At 40.7% G+C, this 19455-nt stretch overlaps 1 protein-coding gene across 15 annotated transcripts in view; it reads left to right on the top strand.

The window, feature by feature from the left end:
- ATXN2 (ataxin 2) overlaps window positions 1-19455 on the top strand; it is a 119802-nt gene that overhangs the window by 35081 nt on the left and 65266 nt on the right. For all 15 annotated transcript variants that reach the window (XR_007132159.1, XR_007132158.1, XM_047760033.1 and 12 more), the window contains exons 5-7: window positions 646-796; window positions 14855-14979; window positions 19158-19249. Coding sequence is in view for 13 of the 15 variants with exons in the window: in XM_047760033.1 (XP_047615989.1) it covers window positions 646-796; window positions 14855-14979; window positions 19158-19249 (368 nt within the window). In the remaining 2 variants the exon portion in view is untranslated. The remainder of the gene's footprint in view (window positions 1-645; window positions 797-14854; window positions 14980-19157; window positions 19250-19455) is intronic.

Here is a 19455-nt window from a genome sequence, read left to right as displayed (position 1 = left end):
CCTGGAACTTCCCCATATGCTTCGAGTGTGACCCTAAAAAAGCAAAAAACAAAAAAGAGACTTGTTGGTCTGTGTGCGTATTAATATATCTTGGCCTTTTTAGTCCATTGTGACTAGAAGAGGGATCTGGTGGTTCACTGTTTTCCTCTTTACCAGCATTGTGCCTCAGACAGACCATGTCAGCAAAGGCCAACTTTTAGATAAGAGGATTTTTCAATATTGGAATGGATCATAGATTGTATTTGTGAGAAAAAGGTATGATAATGAGGATATCTTGAAATAATTTTTACTAACGGCATATAAGAAATAGTCCCCTGGGGGTTCCCGTTGTGGTTCAGCGAAAAACGAATCTGACTAGCATCCACGAGGATGCAGGTTCCATCCCTGGCCTCTCTCAGTGGGTTAAGGATCTGGTGTTGCCATGAGCTGTGGTGTAGGTTGCAGATGTGACTCCATGTTGCTATTGTTGTGATGGAGGCCAGCAGCTCCACTTGGATCCCTAGGCTGGGAACCTCCATATACCATGGGTGCAACCCTAAAAAAGACAAAAAAAAAAAAAGATGCTGTACCCTGATGTGCCAAAGAATTCCTGTCACATTTTATTTTATAAATATTTTGAATATTTACTGATGTTTTTCTTCCTAGTGTGATTTGGTACTTGATGCTGCACATGAGAAAAGTACAGAATCCAGTTCGGGGCCAAAACGTGAAGAAATAATGGAGAGTATTTTATTCAAGTGTTCAGACTTTGTTGTGGTACAGTTTAAAGATATGGACTCCAGTTACGCACGAAGAGGTGAATTTTGAGTTCCTAAACATGCTTCATGGTTTATTAGATTTATTCAAGCAAAGACTCTTCATTGACCATGTATACTTTTCTTTTCTTTCTTTTCTTTTTTTTTTTAATAAGGGCTTTTTTGCCTAAATAGGAATTTTAATGTAAAATTCAATGCTGGAAAATATTTAAAATTTCAGAGGAAGATTCCTTGGTCCTTTTGGTAGGATAAATAATGAAAGTTTGTTTTTTATTAAAAAATAGTTTGTAGGAGGTCTTTTATGGCACAGCAGGTTAAGGATCGGGTGTTGTATGATGGTGGGTCAGGTTGCTGCTGTGGTGCAAGTTCAGGCACCGGCCTAGGAACTTCCATATGTAATGGGCATGGCCAAAATAAAAAGTTTGTAAAGCATTTCGACAGTTTTATGGTCACAAGTGCTACTGATTACACTCAGCTGATAATTCCTTGTTTCCATAAGACTTAAAATGTTTTAGCTTATGTATATTTTTAGTTTTATAATGTTTGTAAATAATGCTTACATAATTTTACTGAGCTTGTTCTGCAGATGCTTTAGTTTTTTAATCTGTAAAGAAATCAAAACCACAGAGCTCAGGGAGAAAGGCAGGAGCTGTGGATGGGAAACTATTGTCCAGTGAAGCTGAAAAATGTAAAGAAGTAGGACATGTATATTGGAAAAAACATTGAGAGTGTGGGACTGTATATTTTATTTTATGTTTTGAGAATATAAAAATGGTGATGTATCTGTATTAAAATTCACTCTATTTCAAGTGTCTGTTGAGAAGGAAAGTATGGGAATTGCTGTTAACCCATTTGGAGTGCTGAGTGTTCAGTAATACATTGAAAGGCCTTTCTGGGAAAGTTTGAAATTGGTTCCCAATTTCTTAGATGATTTTTTTTTTTTTTTGAAGGGAAGAGGGAGACTTTCTCTAGTCATTTCTATTGCAAATTACAACAGCAGTTTTTGATTTTCATGATGGCATCTGTACTAGCAGCTGTTTTAGTTGTTACACTGATTTGTCTTTGTTGTTATTTAGAAATTGCAAGCCGCCAGAAAGTTAAAGCCTTTCTTCTGGACCTCTTAATAAGGTTCTCACCTATAGTTAGATTCTTTTTTTCAGAAGCTAGTAGTGCTAGGTACTCTATAACTGCTTTGCGATGCTGAAGAAAGCACTTTGTCCTGGTATTGTATCTTCTCAGATACCTATGACAGATATCTCTTTGTTAAAAGTCCTTCAGTGGCCCATACAAGGAGACAAGTCTTTTTTTTAGTTACTGCCTTTGGAGTTGATCTTGTTTATGCCTAGGAGCACCGTAGCTCACAGCAGTGCCAGATCCCTGACCAACTGAGTGAGGACAGGGATGAAACTCACATCCTCATGGATACTAGTTGGATTTGCTTCGCTGTGCCATGGCAGAAACACCCATGTCTTAAATTTAAATATTTAAGCCATTTTGAGTTTACTTTTGTGTATGGTGTGAGGGAGTGTTCTACTTCATTGATTTACATGTGGCTGTCTAGCTTTCCCAACACCACTTGCTGAGGAGACTATCATTTCTCCATTGTATATTCTTGCTTCCTTTGTTGATGATTAGTTGACCGTAGGTGGGTGTATGGGTTTATTTCTTGTCTCTTTATTCTGTTGCATTGAGATGTATGTTTTTGTGCTAATATAAAAAGTAACATTCTTTTTTTTTTTTTACGGCCAGTCCTGTGACACTTGAAAGTTGGAGCTTGCAGCTTTGGCCTTTGCCACAGGCATGGCAACACCAGATCTGAGCCATATCTGTGACCTGTGTGATAGCTTATGGCAGCACCAGATCCTTTTCCCACTGACTGAGGCCAGGGATCAAACCTGCATCCTTAAAGAGACAGCGGTCTCAGGTCTTTAACCCGCTGAGCCACAGCAGGAACTCCAAAAGTAGCATTGTTGAACTCCCTCTTAGGTAATTTAAATGGGTCTAGGACATTTTTCAGGAGGACAGTTCACTTGGTAATATTGTGTAATGCTAGTATACCCAATAATGCCTGTTTTTAGTTTTTATTTTTTTTGATTTTTAGGGCTGCACTCAACAGCATATGGAGGTTTGCCGACTAGGGGTCGAATCAGAGCCGTAGCCGCTGGCCTATGCCACGGCCACAGCAGTGCCAGATCCCAGTCGTATCTGCTTCCTATACCACAGCTCACTGCAGTGCTGAATCCTTAACCCACTGAACGAGGCCAGGGATGGAACCTGCGTCCTAATGGATGCTAGTTAGATTCATTTCCACTGAGCCACGACGAGAACTCCTGTCTGGTTTTAGTTTTATTTTCTTTCTTGCTCTTCACAGTCTCACAAAGTTTTACAAATAGAAAATTTAATATTAAAACTAGTGGAGTTCGAATCGTGGCTCAGCAGAAACAAACCCGACTAGTATCCATGAGGATGTGGGTTTGATCCCTGGCCTCACTTAGTGGATTGGGGATCTGGTATTGCCGTGAGCCATGGTGTAGGTCACAGATGTGGCTCAGATCCTGCCTTGCTGTGACTGTGGCATAGGCCAGCAGCTGCTGCTCTTATTTCACCCCTAGTCTGGGAACTTGCATGTGCCATGGGTGTGGCCCTAAAGACTAAAAAAATAAAACTAGTAATAAAGCATGGCAGTGAAGGAATGTGGGTAAATTTTCTCCATCTTAATTTTTATTCCATCTGACTGTAAATAGGAATTGACTGCTTTTTTACCCAGATCAGACTTGGCAAAGAGTTTTAAGTGAGCATGTGTACTTGAACAGTTGTTCTTCTAATTTATATTAGAAAAGAACAGTCTGAATCTGTAAAATGTTTTGCATATCTGCTAAGGAAACAGAATGGTGTTTGTATAGCTGTTTAAGAATTGGAATTAATTTCATTTATTAACTTTTTTTTAAACCTATTTCTGAACACTTTTGCTATAGGTTTAAGAGTTGTAAAAAGACTACCGTGCTGGCTAATAGTATTGGAAGGACCATTCCCACATTCTGTTTTTTGATTCCCTCACACCTCTGAACTTAGGTTGGGTTTTTTTGCCCTAAATTTTCTACCAAATCACTTTCTTTCCCTTATCCTTTCTCTTTCTTTAACTGTTGAGATGAAATAGTACCTTTTATAAAAAACTGCTTAGGAGTTCCCATTGTGGTGTAGCGGAAACAAATCTGACTAGGAACCTTGAGATTGTGGGCTTGTTCCCTGGCCTTGCTTAGTGTGTTAGGGATCTGGTGTTGGCTGTGAGCTGTGGTGTAGGTCGAATACGTGGCTGGGATCCTGCATTGCTGAAGCTGTGGCATAGGCCTGTGGCTGTAGCTCTGATTCCACCCCTAGCCCGGGAACCTCCATATGCCGCAGGCGCGGCCCTAAAAAGCAAGCAAACAAACAAAACCAGACTATTTCATTCTTTCAGATGGCACAGGCTAAAGGCTCCTCCTCTCCCCCTCAAAATGGGGTTCAAAACCAGGAGCCTAATAGAGGAGCTTAAAACAGAATGTTCATCTCCAGATACTGGCCCCAAGTACTTTATTCAAACTTGTGGGTAGTATTGTAGCATCAAAAACATTTGAATGGTGGGGTTTCCATTGTGTCACAGTGGAAATTAATCTGACTAGTATCTACGAGGATGCAGGTTCAAACCCTGGCCTCACTCAGTGGGTTAAGGATATGGTGTTGCCGTGAGCGGTGGTGTAGGTCGCAGACTTGGCTCAGATCTGGCATTGCTGTGGCTGTGGTGTAGGCCAGCAGCTGCAGCTCCAGTTCAACCCCTAGCCTGGGAACTTCCTACTGAGCAGAGCCAGGAATCAAACCTGTTTCCTCATGGATGCAGATACCATTCCAGATACCATTTCTTTTGATGTCTTTGTTAGAAATTCTTCTGATTTCTTTTGATGATAATGTGGGAATTAGAAACCTAACATTTGGAGTTCCTATCATGGCACAGTGGAAATGAATGTGACTAGGAACTATGAAGTTGTGGGTTCAATCCCTGGCCTCACTCAGCAGGTTAAGGATCCATCGTTGCCGTGAGTTGTGGTGTAGGTCGACGATGAGGCTTGGATTTATCATTGCTGTGGCTGTGGCATAGGCCGGCAGCTATAGCTCCGATTAGATCCCTAGTTGGGAACCTCCATATGCCACTGGTGTGGCCCTAAAAAGACTAAATAAATAAATAAATAAATAAAAAATCTAACATTCCGTGGCACCTATCACCTTGTTTTTTTTAATTTGGCAAGCTTCAGGAGGTAGGCTTCCATTTTTCTCTTTTTCTTCTGCATTACATTAATCTGGCTTTACTGTAGAATTTGGTGTGCCATTTGACTCTGTGAAGTCTTGACTACTGATCTTCATTCAGATCTTCCAAAGGAATCTGGTTTGTGGATTTAATTTTTTTTCCCTCTGATCCTTGATTGATTGAAGTCAAATACAAGAGCATTTTATTTATTTAGGCCAGACCTACAGCATGTGGAAGTTCCCAGGCCAGGGATCAAACTGGAGCCCCAATAGCAACCTGAGCTGCAGAAGTGTCAATGCCAGATCCTTAACCTGCTGAGCTGCCAGGGAACTCTCAGCAGCATTTAAGTGATAGAGTTTCTAGACAATTTCAGCTCAAACTTTTAGGTAGTTTAGGTTTTAAGAAAATTGCTTTCGAAATGTTAAATTATTGATTACAGTGCCTATTGGGTATATAATGGCCCTAGTAAAAGCGAGGTGAAATATTTTGTCTTAAAAAAATATTTTGGGAGCCACATTCCTTTGTGGCTCAGCGGTAATGAGCCCAGCTAGTATCCATGAAGATGCAGGTTCCCTCCCTGACCTTGTTTAGTGGGTTAAGGATCCAGCATTGCTGTGAGCTGTGGCGTAGGTTGCAGAGGAAGCTCAGATTTGGTGTTGTGACTGGTATAGGCCAGCAGCTGCAGCTCCAATTCAACCCCTAGCCTGGGAACTTCCAGGTATGGCCATAAAAAGCAAAAAAAAAAAAACCTAAAGTTTTAACTCGGGAATCTAATTTATAAATCTCACAAATAGTTTATTAGTTAAGGAAAATAAAAACTTCTTTTTAATATTTAAGTAGTACACACCACATGTTTTTGGTAAACCTGGTACTAAACTGTTCATAGACGACCAGCTTCTGTGTTGGGGATTCGTATGTAGCAGGGCAGCTTCCTCGCTGCAACTTACTGTTAAGGGCTATTGAAGGTTAGCCGTAGACACAAGAGTTTGAAAAAACAAATAAGAAAGAAAGAAAAAGGAAGAATTTAAGTAAGATATATTTTTCTCTCAGGCATTTTTTTTCCTATTTTTATCTCATTTTATCATAGTATTGTAAAATTTAATAGTTCATTGTGTATAGGAGGAAAATAAGGTTTCTTTTCTTTTTTTTTTTTTTTTGTCTTTTTAGGGCTGCGCCCGTGGCATATGGAGGTTCCCAGGCTAGGGGTCGAATCAGAGCTGTAGCCACCGGCCTACGCCAGACCCACAGCAACGCGGGATCCGAGCCGCGTCTGCAACCTACACCACAGCTCACGGCAACGCCGGATCGTTAACCCACTGAGCAAGGGCAGGGATCAAACCCGCAACCTCATGGTTCCTAGTCGGATTCGTTAACCACTGCGCCACGACGGGGACTCCTACTTTTTTCTTTTTTTAATTTTTTCAAAATTTTATAAAATGTGTAGTTGATTTACGATGTTCTGTCAGTTCTGCTGTACAGCAAAGGTAAATTTGAGTTATTGGACTCAGAAACTTTTTATGAAGATAACAGTCAAAAAGTAGCTGTTTGCTCTAAGCTATATTATATTGTTGTCAGATACCTCATCCCTTGTTTAGAAATCTACAATGGCTACTGTAGCTTACAGAATAAAGTTAGGATGACATACCTTGGCATTCATGACCCTTCCCAGTGGACTTTGTCTTTTTCAACCGTCTCTCATTATTCCTAAGATATGTTTTGTTTTGTTTTTTGCTTTTTTTTTTTTAATTTTTTTAAGGGCCACACCTGCAGCATATGGAGGTTCCCAGGCTAGGGGTCAAATCAGGACTGCAGCCACTGGCCTACACCATAGGCACAGCAACGTGGAATCCGAGGCATACCTGTGACCTACAGGACAGCTCATGGCAACGCCAGGTCCATAACCCACTGAGCAAGGCCAGGGATCAAACCTATATCCTCATGGATCCTAGTCTGGGTTCATTAAAAGCTGAGCCACGAAAGGAACTCCTATATAAACGTGTATATATGTACATATATATCCAAATCCCAAGTATTAACTTTGAAAACAAGGCCCAGATGATTCTTGAACAAGTGAGAAAGGTGAGAAGCAGAGGTTAAGGGAGTAAAGTATTAAAGTATGCATGCAGATTATTTTGAATAACCTGCGTAATACAACCTGCATAATAAAAATAATTTGGTTCAGTTTGAAATCATGGGATTAAAAGATACCACACCTTAGAGATTCATTTATTTTATTCTTGTCCTAACTATGGTTAAAAACAACCCCCTTTCTACTTATGAGTCACAAAACTCATTTTCTTTGTCTAGGTGCCCTAGAGGCAAAGATATGATTAGGTGGTTCTCTTGTTGGAAAAATTACATTCTTCTCTATTAAGATAGGAAGTTTTTTTTTTTTTAATTACTAAAAATTTGTTGTATAAAACATGGGATACGGTGGTTGACTGGCAGTTCTTAATTTTTTTTTTGTCTTTTTTTGCTATTTCTTGGGCTGCTCCCGCAGCATATGGAGATTCCCAGGCTAGGGCTCTAACCGGAGCCGTAGGTGCCGGCCTACACCAGAGCCACAGCAACACGGGATCTGAGCCGAGTCTTCAACCTACACCACAGCTCACGGCAACGCCGGATCGTTAACCCACTGAGCAAGGGCAGGGACCAAACCCGCAACCTCATGGTTCCTAGTCGGATTCGTTAACCACTGCGCCACGATGGGAACTCTCAGTTCTTAATTTTGTTTGTGTTGGTCCACCCTGTCCGCAGAATGTTGTTGGTTTTCTCAATGTTTTGCTCACCAATGTTATCTTCATCTAGAAAGCCATGATTTTGCCACTATTGGCTTTTATTTTATTTGCACAAAACATTTTGAAGACAGCTGTTTGGTCAAGAATTTTACCTGCTGGGTCAAGAAGATATTATAAGCAGGGAAGGCTTATTTCCTATGTATTTTATGCTTTTAAATCCATAGACTTGCCTCAGATGCCAAAGGGACCCATAGATAAAAGGAAGACGGTTAAGAATACCTCTCATCTAGAGGTCCCCTATGTCTCGTTTCCCTGCAGTCTTCTCTTTTTTCTCTCCTCCACTTGCTTTTGATGTTCCATTCCACAAACCTGGCCCTTTACTATGTCCATTATCCCCATCTTGTTTCTTTATGCTCTTCTTTAATATTTTCTATATAATAAACTACATGGATTGGTATATATTCATAGTGTAAAAATCCATACATAACAGAAGAGTGTAAAATAAAAAGGTAATCTCCATTCTGGCCCCAAAAGCCATTTCCTGGGAGAATACTATGGACTTTTCTGCAAGTCAGAAAAATAGGTTTTGTTTTTTTTGTGACTGCACGCACGGTATATGGAAGATCCTGGGCAAAGGGTTGAATCTGTGCCACAGCTGTGACCTGTGTCACACCTGCGGCAACATCAGATCCTTATTTAATTTGCCATAATGGTAACTCTGGAAAAATACCTTTTTTTTTTTTTTTGTCTTTTTGCTTTTTCTAGGGCCACACCCGTGGCATATGGAGGTTCCCATGCTAGGGGTCTAATCGGAGCTTTAGCTGCCGGCCTATGCCACAGCCACAGCAACACCAGATCCAAGCCACATCTGCGGCCCACACCACAGCTCACGGCAACGCCCGATGCTTAACCCACTGAGCGAGGCCAGGGATCAAACCCGCAACCTCATGGTTCCTAGTCGGATTTGTTAACTACTGCGCCAAGATGGAAACTCCTGTCTTTTTTTTTTTTTTTTAGGGCTGCATATGGAGGTTCCCAGGCTAGAGGTCGAATTGGAGCTATAGCCACTGGCCTACACCACAGCCACAGCAATGCCAGATCCTTAACCCACTGAGCAAAGCCAGGGATCAAACCTGTGTCCTCATGGATGCTAGTCAGATTGGTTTCCACTGACCCACGATAGGAACTCCCAGAAAAATGCTATTTTTAATACCGTTCTAGTACATATTGGAGCCTCTTATTTCCCGCCACTTAATTGCTGCCTTTGTTTTTGAAAGGCTAGATTAGCTGTCCCTTTTTCTTTTCCTCTTTTACGGCTACAGCTGTGGCATATGGAAGTTCCCAGGCTAGGGGTCAGATTGGAGCTGCAGCTGAGGCCTGTGCCACAGCCACTATAACACAGAGTCTGAGTTGCATCCACAGCCTATGCTATAGCTTGTGGCGATGCTGGATCCTTAACCCACTGAGTGAGGCTAGGGATTGAACCCACATCCTCACAGAGACTACATCAGGTCCTTAACCTGCAGAGCTGTAATGGGAGCTCCCACCTTTCACTTTTAAAGCCACAGCCTTTTGTTCCTCAGAACTTTTTTCTTAATTCTATTTTAGCCCTTTACACATTAGATTCTAAAAGATGTGCTTCAGGAGTTCCTCCTGTGGCTCCATGGGTTAAGAATCCAGTATTGTCTCTGGCAGTGCAAGTTTGATCCCTGGCCCAGCACAGTGGGTTAAGGATCTGGCATTCGCTCCCTGGTCAGGGAACTTCCATATGCCATGGGTGTGGCAATAAATAAATAAATAAATAAATAAAAGATTTGCTTCATCTCTGAATTATTCTCCTTCAACTGAAGAAACTTCTGCAGCAAATGACAGGGATTGTGTCTTGGTCAAATACAAATCCCCAGCTCATACTCAGTAATACTAAAATTGAATAAAATATGGTCTCTTAGTTGCTTGGTTGGCACCCACTTAAAACTGATGCTCTGTTTCGTATAGATTGGTTCACATAAAGCTCATGGTACATTATGGGGAACTTTTTTAAAGTTGTTGGAAAATGTCACAGTATTAATAATTTATCAAAGCAGAAAAGTATTAGGAGTTCTCGTCGTGGCTCAGAGGAAATGAATCTGACTAGCATCCATGAGGATACAGGGTTCAATCTCTGGCCTTGCTCAGTGGATTAAAAGGATCCGGCATTGCCATGAGCTGTGGTTTAGGTCACAGACACGGCCAGATCTGGCGTTGCTGTGGCTGTGGCATATGCCGGCAGCTGCAGCTCTGATTTGACCCCTAGCCTAGGAAACTCCATATGCCATGGGTGCAGCCCTTTAAAAAAAAGGTATCATTGAAATAGTATTGTTGAAATCTGGAATTTTAGTGTTTGAGAAAAAGCAGATTTAACTGAGAGATGAAATGGGTAGTGAGGATTTTGGTGAAGACTTCTAAAAGCACTTGTGAGAGCTTCTGATATCAAATGTGATAAGGATTTTTTTATTTGGTTCAGTTTTATATCATTTGTAGGCTCTTTATGTTACGTCTTTTTAGGGCCACGCCTGTGGCATATGGAGATTTCCAGGCTAGGAGTCGAATCGAAGTATACCCGCTGACCTACACCACAGCCACAGCCATGCCAGATTCGAGCCTCGTTTCCGTAGAGCCATGATGGGAACTCCTCATTTTGTAGTTTTAATAAATTTATTTTTATTAACTTGAACTATGTCACTAGCATATTAGTTTTCTTCACCACTATTCTGGCCATTTAAAAAATTCCCAGACAACTTCGACTTTTCGGAATCATAATTGGCTGAGAGATAAAAGAGGAAAAGCTGAGGAGCAGAGCACATATGCTATTTCCTGGGTGTGGGGCTCAGGGAGACCAAAGAGACTGTGCTTTAGTTGAGATGTATCTTTCCAGTCGCCAGCAGGTGGCATCACTGGCCCTTAATGACTGGGTTTCTGCCCCCAATCAGAAGGAAGGGAAAGTTTGGAGGTAGGGCATAATCTTGTGCCGTGTCCCCTTTTCCCTAAATTGGATGTTATAGGGCAGGAAATGAAGCAGAGCTTCATTATCTTTTATTATCTCATCTGATCACTTTTATTTTTTTTTCTTTCTATAGTTCCTTCAGAAAGAGATAACATTTTTCTGACAGTCAATTTCTTTCTATAGTTCCTTCAGAAAGAGATAACATTTTTCTGACAGTCACAATTTGTATTGTTGCATCTTGCTTTTAAATACTTTTGCTTTTTTACCATAGAGGATAATGGAAAATTAATATACTCTTAATTTACGGCATTGGAAAAATCTGCACACAAAATACCACACTTGAAATTAGATTAAAGCCAATAGATTTTCTGAACTTTGCAGAAATCCTGGCAGTAACATTGTACTATTTAATACCAACAGTGGTTTTTCAAAAATCCAAGCGTGGTGGTTAATAAAATAACATATTCAGAATTTACAGTAGTGGGTATTGGCAGTAGTGTAGAATGGAATATCCAAGTCTAGCTTCATTCTAGCTAACGATACAATGTTGACCAGAAGTACAGTGTTTTTTTGCTTTCTTTTTCTTTTTTTTTTTTTTTTTTTGCTTTTTGGGGGCCACCCTGCAACATATGGAGGTTCTAGACTAGGGGTCTAATCAGAGCTGTAGCCACTGGCCTACACCACAGCCACAGCGACACTAGATCTGAGCTGCGTCTGTGGCCTACACCACATTTCATAGCAACGCTAGATCCCTGATCCACTGATCTAGGCCAGGGATCAAACTCGCCTCCTCATGGGTCTTAGTTGAGTTCCTTAACCCCTGAGCCATAGCAGGAACTCCTGAAGTACAGTATTTATGATGAGGATATTTCCCTGCATCCTGACACTATAGCCTCATTTTGCTGACTCTCCACTTCTGCACAACTTACGCATGTCTCTCTCTAAACAATTCACTCATCTTTAAAAAGGGACTTTCAGGAGTTCCCGTTGTGGCTCAGTGGTTAATGAATCCGACTAAAAACCATGAGGTTACAGGTTTGATCCCTGGCCTTGCTTAGTGGTTAAGGATCCAGTGTTGCCATGAGCTGTGGTATAGGTCGCAGACTCGGCTCAGATCTGGCTGGTGTTGCTGTGGCTGTGGTGTAGGCCGGAAGCTGCAGCTGCAATTAGACCCCTGGCCTGGGAATCTCCATATGCCACAGGAGTGGCCCTAAAAAAGGCAAAAAGACAAAAAAAAAATTAAAAGGGACTTTCTTTGGGGGACTTTCTTTTTACATTAAGGAGTATTATTTCTGGAGTTCCCGTCATGGCTCAGTGGGTAACGAATCAGACTAGGAACCATGAGGTTGTGGGTTTGATCCCTGGCTTCACTCAATGGGTTAAGGATCCGGCGTTGCCCTGAGCTGTGGTGTAGGTTGTAGACGCTGCTCTGAGCCTGTGTTGCTGTGGTTCTGGTGTAGGCTGGTGGCTACAGCTCCAATCAGACCCATAGCCTGGGAACCTCCATATGCTGCAGGAGTGGCCCTAGAAAAGGCAAAAAGACAAAAAAAAAAGGGAGTATTATTCCTTATTAATAACACCCTTGTTTTCCCTTCCCTCATTTCTGCCTTGATAGGAAAACATAATGCTAAGTAACATGTGAACAGTTAATTCTTTTATAAGATTGGTATTATAAACAGAATATTTAACGTAAAAATGTAGCATTGAAAAAAATAGGTTATTTAATAATGGCTTCCTAATACAGCCTAAATTGAAATCAGCAGGGTAAAACTTGGTTCAGTGAAGTTTTATTAGATCCTTGCTTTTTCACATTGGTTCACATTCAGGGATCTTTTTTGATTTTGTTTAAAATAATAGTGATAGAAGTATATGTAAGCTATTTTTATTGTGTATTTATTTCACTCTTTCAGCTTGAGGACAGTGTGGTTCAGTCCCTCGTCTGCCATAAATGCTTTGACATAACACGCACACACCCTGCAATGATTAAAAAGTCCATTTATGTGATTCTGCTTTAAAAAAAAAAAAAAGTGTCTTGCTGTTCTGGAGTTTTTCTGTTGTTGTTGTTATTTTGTTTTGTTTTGTTTTGTTTAGGGCCTCACCTGTGGCATATGGAGGTTCTTAGGCTATAGGTCAAATCGAAGCTGTAACTGCAGGCCATGGCCATAGCCACAGCAATGGGGGGACCCGAGCTGCTTCTGCGATAATATCAGTCTGTTAGAACCTCTTATAAAGCTTTTCCAAAATACAGCTCTCTTCCAGTGAATGCTCATCCCACTCCTAGTTGAAGCCTGCTGCTTTGAGGATGCCACTTGGTATGTTCTTGGCTTTTATAATTGCCAGCAGCGGGAGCCCTGCTACCTGATAGAGCTGGCAGCTAAGCCCATAGTGCAGTTATGCTTTAATTCCCTAGTGTGCATGAACACATACCCACATCCACCCATCCACTCCTGGTTTGAGATGAGAGGATATAGGAGTTAACTAGGTTTACAGTGCCATGCCTATAAATTTGCTGGCTCAAGTGTTTTATTTTGCCATTAACTTGCCTACTTGGGAGTCAAAGATGGTTACAGAAATAATACCAAATCAAAAACCCCTCTGGAATTGTATCTTTTGAAGGAAACACAACTGTTTATTCTTTCCTTCCTCCTCCTTGGTGGCAGCTTGCAGGGGGGGTGAAGGCAGAGCCAGATCAGCAGTATTACTTAGGGGATTCCCTGTAGGTCCAGCCTCCTAAATGCAAGCCTATATCTCCAAAGCATTTCCTAACACTATCATTGCCCAAGTACACCTTTATGTATCTGGGTCCTAACTCCCAGCTAGAGGAAAATTTCCTTTCCTGGGCAGCAGCTATGAGATATATAGTTCCTGTCAGGTGAGCCTACTGATGCCATGTTGCTCTCACAAGCTGGTTCTCAGTAAAATTAGTAGAGGAGCAGAGGATATATTAGTTGAGAATGTTGACAGGAAGTCCAGGTAGTCCTACCTCCTGAACCTTCTGGATATAAGTAATACCATAGGGCCTGAACTGTGTACACAGTGGCTGTCAGGAAATACCGGTTCTGTGAGGAGATGGGTCACTTAGAATGGCTTCAAATACTAATGTCATGAGTGTGTAAGGATACTCACTCCTGCATATAGACATGGATTTGGAAAGTTTAAAAAATTACATATGTGGAGTTCCCGTTGTGGTGCATCAGAAACCAGTCTGACTAGGAACCATGAGGCTGCGGGTTTGATCCCTGGCCTTGCTCAGTGGGTTAAGGGTCTGGCGTTGCCGTGACCTGTGGTGTAGGTCGCAGACAAGGCTCAGATCTGGCGTGGCTGTGGCTGTGGATTAGACCCCTAGCCTGGGAACCTCTATATGCCGCGAGTGTGGCCCTAAAAACAAAACAAAACACGAAAAAAAAACCCACTACATATGTTTGGCTGCAGGAGCTTTGAGGGTAAACGTAATTAGTGTATCTGTTAAACAAAAGAAATCTTATTTTAATGGATTGGTAGAAATTTTCTGGACCAATTCTGAAACACAAAGTAATTTTTTTTTTTTTTTAGGGCTCCACCCGTGGCATATAGAAGTTCCCAGGCTAGGGGTCGAATTGGTGTTGTAGCTGCTGGCCTGCACCACAGCAACAGCAACTCGGGATCCAAGCGGAGTCTGTGACCTACACCATTGCTTATGGCAATGCTGGATCCTTAACCCACTGAATGAGGCCAGGGATCAAACCCAGATCCTCTTGGATACTAGATGGGTTCTTAACTCACTGAGCCACAATGGGAACTCTTAAAATAATTATTTTTAATATAATTTATGACTTATGTGAAAATATTTTAACATTTCATACGGCTTAAAATTACATAGGTAAAATATTCTTTCATCCTAATCATCTGTGATGCATTTACAGAGTTAGGTTTTTGGAAGGTTATAGTATTAACTGAAGCATTACATTTCTGAAAGCATACTGTTAATGCTATTCTTTCTGTATCAGAAATTCCCTTTTCATAATTATTTTTACCATATATATCTTTAATAATTCATATATGTATTTATGTAGTCCATTGTTTGGTTGTGTGATCTTTCAACCAAAACCATCCTTTGCAGATGCTTTTACTGACTCTGCTATAAGTGCTAAAGTGAATGGTGAACACAAAGAGAAGGACCTGGAACCCTGGGATGCAGGTGAACTCACCACCAATGAGGAACTGGAGGCTTTGGAAAATGATGTTGTAAGCAAAATCTTTTTGATTAGTATCCCATCACTTGGTTTTAATTTAAGTATGTTATTGCTTTAGTGACTGTATTTAAAGCAGTTTTATTGTGTAAATGGAGACTTCCTACCAGGCAGTGTATACAGAATGTTTCTTTGGGATGCTTATAAATTACTTCTGTTTTTTGTTTGTTTTTGTTTTTTTTTGTTTTTTAGAGATGCTCCCACAGCATATGGAGGTTCCCACACTAGGAGTCCAATCAGAGCTGTAGCCACCGACCTATTCCACAGCAGCGTCAGATCTGAGCCATGTCTGCAACCTCTACACTACAGCTCACCATAACACGGGATCCTTAACCCACCGAGCAAGGCCAGGGATTGAACTTGCATCCTTACAAATGCTAGTCAGTTTCCTCTGAGCCACAACAGGAACTTCTATGTTTTTATTTATTTTTATATATATATATATATTTTTTTTCTTTTAATTTAATTTTCCTTTTTAAGGGCCACACCCATGGCACATGAAAGTTCCTAGGAAGGGGTCAAATCGGAGCTGCAGCTGCTGGCCTGCGCCATTGCCCCAGCAATGCAGGTTCTGAGCTGTGTCTGTGACCTACACCACAGCTCAAGGCAACGGCAGATGCCCGACCCACTGAGCGAGGCCAGGGATAGAACCCTTATCCTTATGGATATAGTTGGATTTGTAACCCATTGAGCCACAATGGGAACTCCTATGTTTCTAAAGTAAGTTTTAATAGGAGTTCCCATCATGGCACAGCGGAAATGAATCTGACTAGGAACCATGAGGTGGCGGGTACGATCCCTGGCCTTACTCAGTGGGTTAAGGATCCAATGTTGCTGTGAGCTGTGGTGTAGGTCAAAGATGAGGTTCGGATCCCGAGTTGCTGTGGATGTGGCATAGTCCAGCGGCTACAGCTCCGATTAGACCCCTAGCCTGGGAACCTCCATATGCCACGGGTGCAGCCCTGAAAAGCCAAAAAGCCAGAAAAAAAGAGTAAGTTATAATAAGCAACTTAAAAATTTAAATTGGAAAGCGGGGGGGGGGGGGGGTGCTAGAAACACTGGCATGTTTTATTTTGAATGTTCTGCAAAATGAGGCAGCCTGAGGAAATGGTGTCTGTTGACTACCTAGAGGTGAGGTCAAAGTGTGACTTTGAGGGTTCTTTTCTGTGGAAGAGGTACTCGTTACTAAGATATATAGGTTACATTAGAATTAGAGCTAGAAGGAGTTCCTGTTGTGGCTCAGCAGGTTAAGAACCTGACATAGTGTCTGAGAGGATGCAAATTCAATCCCTGGCCTCATTCAGTCGGTTAAGGATCTGGAGTTGCCGCAAGCTGCAGCATAGGTCTAGATGGAGTTTGGTTCTGGTGTTGCTATGGCTGTGGCATAAGCCTGTTGCTGCAGCTCCAGTTCAACCCCTGGTCCAGGAACCTCCATATGCCACAGGTGCGGACCTAAAATAGAAAAGAAAAAAAAATAATTAGAGCAGTAAGTGAGTTTCTTGGTCTTAAAATTAGGGAACATTCTCTGCAAAAATCTATTTCCAAAAGTCTCTTGGCATATATTATTACTTTTCCAATAACATATCATCTATAAATCAAATACTTAATAATGTCTATCATTAGGATTCTATAGATTCTATTTCTGAACTGTAAAGATAAAAGCAAAGTCTCTTGTCATTTGAGTATTTAGGTAGCAAAATTTGAATTGGATAAAAAAATCTTTCATTGACTATTTAGAGAAATCTTTTTAACAAATTTGTGTTTGATGTTTAAGTCATTTCCACTTGTAAAATTGGAAATACATAGGCAACTTGTCATTATTAATTTTCGAACTTTTAAAGAATTGTATATAACTTAATGGGGATGTTCTTGGCTTTGTGTAGCACATTACTTTTGTGGAGGATATGGAGAAGTAGGCACTCTATTGATAGTGAAGTGGATAAATTGATAGGCACTTTCTAGAGAGCGTTAATGGCAATGTTTATCAAAATTTAAAACACTTTTATCAATTCTACATCTGAGAATTTATTTTTGCCGTAATATCCATAAGATATTCAAATAATTATGTATGAGGATGTTTTTCACAGCCTTTTTTCTAATTGAAACATCCTACCTGCCCATGAATAGGGAATGGGTTAAATAGATTTATTGTACCTCCACTTAATTGAAATACTGTATGTCTACTGAAAAGAATGGTATTCTGTAATGGGAAGATAACCAAGACTTATTAAGAGAAAAAGCACGTTGCAGAAAAAGAAGATACCTACTTGAATTTTCAAAACAGCTGATTGCAGAGTTGTGCAGTAGAAATGAATCTGACTAGGAACCATGAAGTTACGGGTTCAATCCCTGGCCTCACTCAGTTGTTTAAGGATCCGGTGTTGCCGTGAGTTGTGGTGTAGGTCGTAGACGCGGCTCGGATCTGGCGTTGCTGTGGCTGTGTTGTAGGCCAGTGGCTATGGCTCAGATTAGACCCTTAGCCTGGGAACTTTCACATGCCGTGGGTGTGGCCCTAAAAAGACAAAAGACAAAAAAAAAAAAAAAAACAACCAGCTGACTGTAATGATTATATTCTTATATATGCGTAGAGAATGTCTGGAGTTATGTCCAAGAAGTTGTTGATGGTAGTTATCTATGCATGCTGTGATTGGAAGATTTTATTTTTTGCTGAATGTCCTTCTGCATGGTTTAAATTTGCAAGGAGCATATAAAGTAATTGTACAGTTTTGATAGGTAACTAATTTCCTGTCCACATGTGTTAGGCCAAAGGAGTTGATTTAGTGGTAGAATTACATTATAGTTTTATCTGGAGTAGCACAGGAGCTAAGGTTGATGGGATCCTTAGGGGCAAGCTTTAGTGTTGAAGTTGCCATCAGCATTGCTCAGATGATGCTGTGCCCTCTTCTGAGATGGATAACAATTATGTGCCGTATTTTACCCTTTATGACCAGGGTAAAACTCAAGAAGGTTTCAGGTAGGAGTTCCCGTATGGCTCAGCAGGTTAAATATCCTGCATTTTCATTGTATTTGCTGCTCCAGCATGGTTTTAATCCCTTGCCTGGGGTAACTTCCCACATGCTGTGGGCACAGACCAAAAAAGGGAAAGAAATACTAATCTTTGGAGCTCCTGTTGTGGCTCAGTGGGTTATGAACCCAACTAGTATCCATGAGGATGTAGGTTTGATCCCTGACCTTGCTCAGTGGGTTAAGGATCCAGGGCTGCCATGGGCTGTAATGTAGGCCGGCAGCTGCAGCTCCAAATTAACCCCTAGCCTGGGAATTTCCATATGCCATAGATGTGGCTCTAAAAAGCAATACATAAATAAGTAAATAAATGAATTAATTAATGAATAAATAAAAGGGTTTCAGGTAAATACTGTAGAGAATGAACTCTGGTTAATACTTTATGGAAAGATTATTGTTAGGGAATAGTGAAAGGAGAGAACCCTGACCTGAAGGCTCATATTTTATGAGGTAACTAAAATGTTGTAAACTTTTACTAATAACATTTCAAATAATTGTTTTGTATACAGTTGACCTTTGAACGCAAGTTTGAACTATTTACTTACAGGCAGATTTTTTTTTCAATGGAAAATACTGTGTACTGCACAGCCCAAGGGTCATTGAATCTATGGATTTTCTACTATAGGGGGAGTCAGTGTCCCTTACACTCCATCTCCCAAATTGTTCAAGATTCAGCTGTAGTTAGTTACCACCTTTTAGGGCTGATATGTAGAAATTTTTCTAAGGACGCTTTTAAAGGAAAATTTTGCCTATTTCTTAATCTTGCTAGATTTTTCCTAAATAGTATGATACTTTTTTTTTTTTTTTTCTTTTTACAGCTGCACATGTGGCATATGGAGGTTCCCAGGCTAAGGGTCTAATCGGAGCTGTAGCCATCAGCCTACACACAGCCACAGCAACGCAAGATCTAAGCCGCGTCTGTAACCTACACCACAGCTCACAGCAACGCCTGATCCCTAACCCACTGAGCGAGGCCAGGGATTGAACCCGAAACCTCATAGTTCCTCGTCGGATTCATTTCCGCTGCGCCACGATGGGAACTCCATTGCATTGTATGATACATATTGTTAACTGTGGATATCGACTGTAGCTGAATTTAAAAAGACGAATACTTTGTCATTTTTGAAAATGAGCTTCATTCTCTTCTAGTCTAATGGATGGGATCCCAATGATATGTTTCGATATAATGAAGAAAATTATGGTGTAGTGTCTACATATGATAGCAGTTTATCTTCGTATACGTAAGTTTTTAAAGTTTGCTTTTATTTTAATGCATTTGCCTTTGATTTCATCACCTTAAGTTAGTTGAATAAATGTTTTTGTTGGATTTTAAGTAAAACAATTATGTGAAAGAATTTTCCTATTATACCCATGTTGATAAATTCTTATTAAAACAGGGATTATTAGATATAGTTTACTTACACTGTAACTTTTTGCTATAAATAAA

Source organism: Phacochoerus africanus, chromosome 15, assembly GCF_016906955.1.
Source record: "Phacochoerus africanus isolate WHEZ1 chromosome 15, ROS_Pafr_v1, whole genome shotgun sequence".
NCBI lineage: Eukaryota > Metazoa > Chordata > Mammalia > Artiodactyla > Suidae > Phacochoerus > Phacochoerus africanus.
Note: the sequence above shows the minus strand (reverse complement) of the source record. Positions and strands in the feature narration are given on the sequence as shown.